Below are 10,281 nucleotides of genomic sequence, written 5' to 3'. Positions count from 1 at the left end.
GCTGAAGTCAACAGGAGCTACCCAGGGAATACTGGGCAAGGCCTATTCTCCACTTACTGATTTTTGGCTCCTATTTCACCAATTATTTATTTTTAATGAATTTTACTTCCTCCTTTTATTAGCCTGAAACAGCTGACAAGCCACCACCTGAGGCACTTATAAAAACAGTGATACTGTTAGACAGCAATTTGTGGTCTATGACACAGGACCACTTAACTTTGCTCAAAACTGCATGATATTGATTAAAAATAAAACAAAATAAAATTGAACAGTCGGGAAATAAAGATATAATTTTAATATCTATATATAATATAGATATAATAGGTGCAGTGTTTCCAGCTAAGTGCTGCTTCCTTTCTGCTCAGTGGTAATTTGTTATGCTAAGTGTTGTAAACTCCTAGGTGGGGTGACGGAGAGTATGCTGCTTACAACATTAAGGAAGCAATTTACATCTGGAAAGTAGATGACTACCTGTGCAGTATGACACGCAGCACATTACAACTTGGTGAAATATTGGAGTACATGCAATAGATACATAAACAGGAACAAACGAGTATTAAAGTCAGTGGCTCTGGGAGATTTGGGTTCAAATATGTATCTAACTTAAACAGAAGTGTCTTCTTATTAGCAGAGCATAGCAGGCTGTCAAACTGTCTCTTCAGAAATGCTAACCAGACGTTTAACGTTAAGTTACTGCTAGAGAATGCTGGAACTGCATATGTTGATTCAAAATGCTCATCCTAGCAGGGAAAAGCACTTATGTCCCCAGCATACATTTTTTCCTGGAATGCATGTACACACATCAGTGGTTTCTGTCTTTCTGAATCTGCAGATCCTTCACAAATTTTCAGGGAAGACGTGGAGCTCTACATAGCAGACTCCAACCTGCCAATGACAGGCTTGCTTCTTTTAGGTACCTTTTGCAGACCTCAGAGAGCACAAAATACCCCACTACAAGAGAAGCACAGCTATCTGTATGCAAAGAGACCCTAGTATCACAGCTGAAGAGCAGGGAAAGCTGTTTCCTCACACCCAGCTGAACTCTACTTCCACTGAAACCAATGCTTTCTTTACCATTGATGCCAGCCGGATAGAGGCAAAAGGGCTTTTGAAAGCCCCGCCTGCAAGGTAAAGCCAGAATACTCCATCTAAAAAAAATCTGAAAAGGTGAACATAGAAAGACTGAGACTACAGAGATGAAACCCCCTTAAAAATAACTAAGAATATAAAGCAAGTAATTGGAACTTGTACAAAGAAGCAACCACAGACAATATATTTTGTAGTGTATTTGGGCAAGTAGTTAGGGAACACAGTAATTGGTGGAAGTATGGTATTAGTGAAAACCATGTTCATCTTAATGATAAGCCCATGTACCAATGCATTTATAATCTTCTGCAGAACTGGTTTTCTTGAAGAGATATAGCCCAGTAATTACCTTACTGCTAATCAAACTTTGCTACCCCTGGCAGCAGCAAAATAACAGCATCAGTAACAACTGAAAGTCAGGTAAACCACCATGCTTTCAGTGCAGTCAGTCATTAGGGGCTACAACAAATCATCCTGGCTGTGGGCCTGGCCTTACACACTCAGGGCGGCATTCAGCTGTACCATCTTTCAGTGTGAGGTTTCACGTGAGTGTCACCCTGGCTCATTCCAGCAGCATCCAGGATGACTGAACTGTGGGTCAGTCCTGAGGGAAATCCTGGCCTCAGAAAAGTCAAAGGGAGCTTCACTACCGACTTTAATGGGATCAAGATTTCACCTAACAGGATTATAAAGGCTACAGCTTCTCTGACAGAGATACAAAATTAGTGAACGCAGTAGGGCATTGCCTCTGAATTTCAGTCAGGCATTTGATACTGTGCCTCATAAAAGCCTGCTATAAATATCGACTCACACTGACTAAGACAGGAACACTGCTGCACTGATTGAAAGCTGCTGGCAAATGGCAATGGATCAAGCTGGGGAGAAGTGTCTGTGACAACAGTTCTCAAACTTTCTTCTTGTATCATAGAGGAAAGCACAGTCTGTGCCTCCACACTATCAGGAACACTGCCAAAGGACACTTCCCACCCACCACAGCAAGGGGTGCTTTACCGTAAGATGGAGAGATGATGCCCCTTGTGAGGCTGAGCTATACCACGTGGGTGTTTGCACTCAGTATTGTGACTGACCCAAGACAGCCTCGGCAGCATCACTGTCTCTTACCCTGGGATCCCAGCTGGCCCCCGCTCTGAGACCCCAGCCCTGACTCTGCTGCTTGTTCCAGAGATAAACTGGGAGCAGTCTGCATGGCTTTCTCTGACTGAATTCTGCCTCCACTAAGGTCCTGAGAAGTTCTGCTACTGACTCCAAGGGGAGCCAACGGTTTCTGGCCCCTGCTGTTTCTCTCTGCTCCTGCTTTTGCGGTTCTGCTTGCCTCCCTCTCTGGACCACATCTTGTGGGTGCTACTGCACCCGCAAGTGCGCTCCTGCCCCAGCTTCTTCCTTCCTGCCACGCTCCCTGCTCCACTCCCTAGGGTTTCTTCTGTATAATGAACACAGAACACTATGAAAAGAAAAATTCAGGGTAAAAACTTGGCAAAGCTTGCTGGCAAAGATGTCTTAGCTTGCTAAACAGACTTCCAGTGAAATGGAAGAACCCTAACGTCTACAATTGCACTAATAATTAAGGACTACGCTTATTGTAATATAAAGGCTCTGACCCTCCATCATGAATGTCAACTGAAGTTTTGCTTTAGACTTCAGCGAGTAGGCGCAACCCAAGCACATGAGGCTGCACTACAGCAAAACACCCCACTGGACCATTACTCTTGATTCTGGGGAGGAGTGCTGCATTTCAGACACTCAGGAGATTTGAATTCTGCTTCTTCCTCCATCCTCAATCTAATGAGTGATTTAAGGGAAGTCATACTGTACCTTTGTGCTCCTGTTTGTCTTCCCTTTGTCTCTTGGTTTAGTGGTGGAATGGCAGTGTTAGGTTAATGGTTGGACTTGATGATCTTAAAGGTCTTTTCCGACCTACATGATTCTACAATTCTATCCTTTGTGTTCTGTGGAGCAATTGATCTTCTTTGTAAATTAATATGAAAAGCAGGAGTGAAAAGAGCTTGTGTCAGAGCCAGGCAGAAGAAAATAAGGTAATGTGATTATAAAAGCAAGTATTTAAAAAGGCGAAAACATTCATTTGAAAGATAGTTACACAAGAGACATCCTCCATCTGCACTGGAGTATTGGCCACAGCAATAATACGTTAACGACAGTTGCTCTGCACATCACCTTTCAGCCTCAGAGCTGAACCCATTACATGGCCCCTGGGAACATAGATTCCCTGAGACCCAGGGTTGGGTTACTGTTATGTGCTGTGCTGCAGCTGACTGTGGAATGAATGATCATGCTGAGGAAAGCAAACAAGACAGCCCGCAAGGTCCCAGAGATCACTTTCAGCTATGAGAAAGCTTCTTTATTTTTATACCTTCTATTTAACTGCTAACCCTTTTGTTTGAAAGCCACAGCAGCAGAGAGCATACTGCAGGCATAGCACAGAGACATCAAAGCAGACAGAACAGGTAGCAGCAGGACACGTCTTCCAGAGTATCATAAAAAGGAACCTAGATAAGCTCCTGTATTTTAGCCAGGAATAGCTTCAAAGGGCCATTCTGGCACAGAGTGTAAACTAAACTCATTTGCAAGTGGGGTAGAGGTGTGTGTCCCTAGTTGAATCAGAGAATTTCAGGGACTGCACAGACTCTGGAGGCTTTGGAAAACAGAAGGTTTTGAACACCCCAAGTTTGTTACCATGTTTTGCTTTTAGGAATGGAAATTATCCCTGTGCAGGAGATGAAAAACATGACCCATACTAAATCATGTTCAGAGAAAGAAACTACAATCAGAGAAGGCCAGGTTGGATGGGGCTCTGAGCAATCTGATCTAGTTAGCAGTGTCCCTGCTCATTGCAGGGGGGTTGGACTAGATGACCACTAGTGGTCCCTTCCAACCCTAAACATTCTATGATTCTATGATTCTATGATTCTAAGGCAACTGAACAAGTCAGGGCTGTGTATGTGCTCAAGCAAGTGGTTCTGTCAGGACAGTGAGGCATGAAGTAAAAATAACCTTAGTCACAGAAGCAGAGAAACGAAGAAGGTAGCTTAACAGATGTGGGATGAGACTTGGACTAAAATCTAGGCTTGATACTTGACTCTGACATTGACCTCCTATGCCTTCTGGGCAATTCATCTAGGTTGAGTTCCCTCCTCAGTCAGCAAAGTCAGCAGTCTGTGGGGAGGTGGAGGAGGGGATGACACACAATTTTCTTTCCACTCCTGATACGGAAGGGTTTTTTTTAACTATGTGGTTTAAGCTCCCTCCCACAACTCTTCAAGCCAAAGACACTGGAGTAATCACGTCACAAGGGACAATACTTCAGATCCAAACCAAAGAAACAGCTCCTTCCCTCACTGCAGTGAATGTGGAGCAGGAAGCTCAAAATTTCATGCTTCCAAAAGCTCTTCCCAAAGCCATGGGAAACACGGCCATAGCAAACAGGTTCCCACATCTGCTGTTGAGTGATGCCTATTCATTAGCCTATGGTAACCCAGAACCCCACAGGCATTCCAGCCCACTTCCATTTTCCAATGCCACTATCATTCAGAGGCAACAACACTGCCTTCGTCCGACATGGGAGGAAGGAAGGAATGTAGTCTCCTCTGAGCTGCTTGAATGTGCAGTTCCCTATTGAACCAAGTCAGAGTGTGCATTTATGACCACTTCTACTTCACATTTACTTTACATGCGTGAAGCTTTGTGTCTAGCATGGACAAGTGAGAAAGTGTTGCCTACACATGATTTTTTGCTGCACTGTCTTGAAGAAAGGCTGGTAGTCTCATTAAGAATCTGCTGCTTTTTTGAGAATTTTTGCTATTATCATGGAAACAAATTCAGACCCATTTCTTTAAGGGCCCTGGGAAACAAGCAGGAGCAGTAGGGCTCTGCTGCAAGTAGTCCCATGTCGATACAAACGCCCTACTCTTAGTGCAAAAGGACTGGAGGAAGCATGGCATTAGCGCTCTGAGAAGGGCTAGTAACATCACAGATGGCACATGAAAAGCCCTGGCATTGGCTGTTTTGCTCCCTGATGACCACATTCACAATTGCACAACACCCCTATGTTTCTTATCATAGGCAAGGATTAGTCTAGTCTCTCCTCATAGTGATATAATAGATGAAAACAGCCATTGGCCTCAACTGGCCAGAAACGTCGGCGCATTCCCGCAGCAAACCTCAGCTTAGAATCAACAAAATAAGCCTACACACTTTATGATTAGAGGTCACATTTGGTGTGGGAAGGAGGATGTGAGTAGGAAAAAAATTGGACCCACCCAGCCTGCCATGCCAACATCAAACTGCTGTATCAGAGCACACACCAAATATTCCCACAGAAATTATCAGCAATGGAAGACTGACAATGCCAACATGTTATTAAATAGTTGTCATTTGGCTCAGAGTCAACATCTTGCTGAACTTAAAGGGTAGATGCATGGTGCTGCCCTGCACATTCTCAGATGAGTATCTGTCCACATGTATTTGTCTGGAAGACAAGATGTTTGAGTCAGACTTACTTCCTTTCTTTCTTCCTTTCTTTTCCTTTTTTTTTTTAATGAGGACTCAGAAATTGATGGAGCTACCACAAAGCTTCTGGTGCCTACCAACCAAACTCCAGGCCCTGTTCCTGGGCAGAATTCCCACATACCCCCTCCACTCTTTCTACACACTTACCATAATGGTGTGATGTGGAAATAGGGCACGGACAGACTTCACAAACTCCACAAAGTGCTCTGAATAGCCGTTTGCCACATCCAGGCAGATGTATCTGATAGGTGGAATGGCCTCCAGAATACTTGTTAACTTGTCCAAATCAGCTTTTCCACTACCTGAGCTTGCTGCTACATGCTAGAAAAACGGAGAGAAGAAAAGGGAGTAGTAATTTATAAAAACACACTTTGGGATAAACATACACTTTGTATGTCTTTTTCTGCATAGTTTTGGGAGGACTTGTGCTGGCAACTAGTGAAAAATCATACAATATAATATGAAATAAATACCTTCCTGGGAATATCAATGTGTTACTTCTGTTTTGCTTAAAGGCTCTAAAAGAAAGCAAACTTAGCATTTCATCAGCTCTTCATTCACAAGTGGATTCTCATGGGCAAATATAATCACTTGAGATGGATGAAGGCTCAGCCCTATTCATATTAACACAAACACAGAAGAAGCCCTAATTTGGTATATTTCCAGGAAGGCAGAGTGGCAAAATTTGGGGCACTGTCAGAGAGTAGAATCTGGATCTTTAAGTTCACCAAACATTCCCTTGATCTACAGAATCACAGAGTAGTTGACTTTGGAAGGGACCTCTGGAGACTGTGTAGTCCAACCCCCTTGCTCAAGCAGGGTCAGCTACCATTGAAAACAAGCAGATTGCTTCCTCCTCTGTCTTCCTATGAGTTCCTTCCAATAGAAAAATAGTTTCCACAGCTGTCGACCCACAAAACCTCTGCAGAGATCCAAGGTCACAGAAATCCAAGGTCACAGAGCAAGTCGGTATTTAAACACTAGAAGATCCTACGCCAGTGATTATGAACCACAAATGAGCGAAGTGCCAAAGTGTTCAGACACAGGATATTCCTGGGACCACTTTCTACCCTATAGTGGCATATAAGCAACGCTGATGAACCTAAATGATAGGCTGGCTTTCAGACAGTCCTGTAATCAACAGTCTTTATAATGTAATTCTAAAACGTGACACAGGTAGAGAGATACAATACAGCTGTCTAGTATTCTTTTCTATGCAGAAAAAGTTTGAAAACTGCACCGAACTCAGAGGAGGAGGGGAGACAGCCAGGCACGCTCTTATACTGCCTCTCCTGGTGTAGGGGCCTGCCAGAAGAACACAGAAGAAATATGGATACAAAAAAGTTGGAACTTAAGTCAATGTTTAAATTTACTAAATGGTGTTTCTCTGTAATGGCTCAGGCTCAGACCCTGTGAACCAGTGGGGCAGCACAGCAGTGTGAGCTCTAGTGCAGGTTGGTAAATGGGGAACACGCACTCTGACAACTTTCAATGCTCATCCCTGCTTGGGCCCAACACCTGGGGCCCTCCAGCCCACAGGCTCCAGGTCCGCTTGCACACCTGATAGCAAAGACTCTGCCTAGCACAAGGGCATGCAGGGCCAGCTTGTGGTTGGGCTACCCAAGGCTATTTGCATTTGTGGTCTTGGGCTTCTCCCTCACCAACACTACCACAGTTCCAAACAGCAACAGAAGCAGGGCAGTGAGACCTATTCCCAAGTCTTTCCTTCTTCTGTGTTCAGGATACTTCTCTGTTTCCATTCCAGGCATATATAAACTTTTCTTTTTTCCATCTTAATATAAGTGCTTTCCTAATGGACTCACATAGCTATTCTTTTTAAATCAGGACAAGTCACTTCCCTTGATGCGTTTAAAAACAGCAAATATCTTCATTCCCCAAAATCTCACTTGACAACAGTATTCCCAAGAGACTCCAGTGTATGTAAGTTCAGAAGAAAGCAATAAACCATAATAATTTACAGTACGAAAATGTACCTCAAGGCATTCTGGGTGATTGGCAGCAAACAGTTTCCATTCTTCCAGAGAATAATGCTTGTGAATTGCAGTGAACATTGCATGCTGGCAAAAATAAGAAAACTGGTATTAATGTCCAAGTTAGTCATCTCTCCCTCAGCTGCAGAATAATGAGATAGCAGAAATTCCCATTTTAAGTATAGGCTCATCCTGCTTGAAAGAAACAGTAATAGTGAATAACAGACCAGGCAACTCCAAATGGCTCTTCAAAGGTAACTTAGCACACTTAGTCAACCTTTCAGGATCAAGTTTCTGATGTGTTTCATTGTTATGGTCAATATTTCGAATGTGCTTTAGCACTGCAAGAAATTAAGGTGAGCCTTGAGGCCAGAGGCTAACTAACTACTAGTGATTCCCGACTGCTGCAGCTTTATCCAGTAACCTACACTTTCAAAACCACGGTCAGCTAATAAATTTTTTTCTGGAAGGGAGCACAATATAGACCTCAAAAACTAAGCTCTAAAGCTCCACCTGAAGCTGAGCTACACCCAAGATGGAAGCTTCCCAGCAAGCATCTCCACTAAAACTATGTTATATCTGGAGCCCTGTCCCTGGTAACTGTACTGCTGTAAAAGCACAGCTGCTTTGCAGTGAAACCACACCTTCTTGTTCTGGATTTTTTAACTCATGCCCCGCTGTTCTCCGACAAACAAAGCTAAAAATTACCAAAGGTTGCTCACTATCACCCAGTGGCTTCCCAGTTGTTGCAGAAAGGAGAATCAAAACTTACTTTTGCCATAACCACAGCCATTTCAAATGTCCCCACAGTGTCCATGTTCGCCACTATAATGGGAATTCCTGTGTATGTCTGCTTCGAGTTGCGGAAGGTGAAGGTGCGCGTGAGGTCGACCTGCAATGAATAGGCACACATTCTTTTAAGTAATTGACTGCAATCTAACACGAGTTTTTCCACTGACTTCAGATACAGCAAGTTTGGACATTGCTGCTTAATTTTCCCCACATTTCCTGTTCTTGCTCCTTTCATTCCACTACTATCTCACTTCATTTATTTATTCTGTTACAACTCCTGCCTTCCAAATAAGAAAGAAAATATAAAAGCAAAATAATGTTTTCTGTGTTAAAAACAGTTCTTGCCAAAGAGAATCAAAATTAAAAAAAAAAAAAAGAAACCAGTCAGAAGGGGCTGGAAAGGAAAGAAAGGACAATAAGGACTGTGGATTGTTTTATACAGAAGTAACCTCAGCTGTTTGTTTGGCTGCCTGAGAAACCCATGTTGAAGTCCTAACCCCACAGAAGTCAGAACTGGAACTCCCATGGCATAAATGGCTTTGTTCCAGTCTTTAATGTAAATGACAATACAATAAAGCAAGCTCTTACTTTTGTCTATGGCTACCAGCACTCTTGCCATATACTATGAAAAATCATACCCTGGCTTATTAAACCATGAGGCTGCTAGTTTCTAAGTTAATTTCTTACAACTGCATCAGCCTTCACCTTCCAAGTCATTTCTTCTCCAGCATCTTCAAATGATCACAGTAACATCAGGCTTTTTGTTCCTTACATTTGCAAGAGGTAATATCAAATTTAGATCAGTTCCCACTGGTCTATTTAGCATCATGCAAAAGGGGAAAAAAAACCCTCTAAGAAATGTGCAACTGTAAGAGGTTAGTCTCTTCAGTAACAGTGAAAATGAAGGCTCTTTCATAGTTTTCATTACTCCTCACTACAGCTTTCATCCAGGAACATTCAGAGACCTGAACTAAACTGAAATCAAGAAAGGAAGCAATAGAAAAAATATAGGACTTTGATTATTTATTTACAACATATTTTGAGCACTGTCCTATTGCAGGCTACATTCTGATTGATTAATATGGTGGGGGATTTATTACTGATTTGTATTCGAGAAAGAAGTTGGTGCCTCAGTGATATATTATGAAACATGTTCTCATTTTGTATAAGCCCATAAGGGAAGGGTCACTTTGGTGAACAAGTTAAGATATATCTTAACAGACTCATCCTTCTTCACATTTACTATCAGAGAGGCCCAATTCTCCACCCGTCACTGATGGCATAACATACTTACGGGAATTTCAGCTGCAGCTAACATGAGAAAATAGTATGAAGAAGATAAGTATGAAAGAAGTATGAAAATGTTTTATTTTACTCCCTTTTAACGCAATTTATTAACTAGAACCAAGGAAAAAAAGGCCAAGTATCACACAATCTGTTCTACACAGGCAATAGTACCAGAACCACTGCCTTACAGTTTTACAGAGGAAAAACATATCTTTTAAATTAACTTAGGAAAGAAGTAGAAAGTAAGAGTACGTTTAAGAAAAGTCTGAGGGAAGATGCAAAGCTATGCAGGCCATTACTCCTTTAGTGATTCTCACCTCCACTTACTGTAACTTCTCATATGTGACTTCCTTTAGCCAGCCAGCCAGATGGGTATCATGCAACTATCCACACAACTTGTAATACTGTAATGGCAGGCATTTATGAGGGATAATTGTGGGGCTTCCCCTAATGAGGCTTTTGTTCTATAAGAACAGGAGAAATGGCACACTGGGTCAGAGATGTTTACATGGTGCCCTAGTTCTCCGAACAGCCAGTACCAGATCTCTGGTAAGGGAATATAAGGACAAGGCACGTTTTG

At 42.5% G+C, this 10,281-nt stretch overlaps 1 protein-coding gene across 1 annotated transcript in view; it reads right to left on the bottom strand.

Moving 5' to 3' along the window:
* The window catches only part of GMPR (guanosine monophosphate reductase), a 43,691-nt gene extending 35,156 nt beyond the window's left edge, over positions 1–8,535 (bottom strand). The window contains exons 1-3 of the mRNA XM_035893519.1: positions 8,395–8,535; positions 7,626–7,709; positions 5,779–5,952 (exon numbers count right to left, since the gene is read on the bottom strand). Of these exons, the coding sequence (XP_035749412.1) occupies positions 5,779–5,952; positions 7,626–7,709; positions 8,395–8,535 (399 nt within the window). The remainder of the gene's footprint in view (positions 1–5,778; positions 5,953–7,625; positions 7,710–8,394) is intronic.
* Positions 8,536–10,281: the final 1,746 nt, after the last annotated feature.

This window comes from Egretta garzetta, unplaced genomic scaffold (genome assembly GCF_000687185.1).
Source record: "Egretta garzetta isolate BGI_Z169 unplaced genomic scaffold, ASM68718v1 scaffold14, whole genome shotgun sequence".
Classification (NCBI taxonomy): domain Eukaryota; kingdom Metazoa; phylum Chordata; class Aves; order Pelecaniformes; family Ardeidae; genus Egretta; species Egretta garzetta.
The sequence above is the reverse complement of the archived record's forward strand: the minus strand, read 5'-3'. Positions and strand labels throughout refer to the sequence as shown.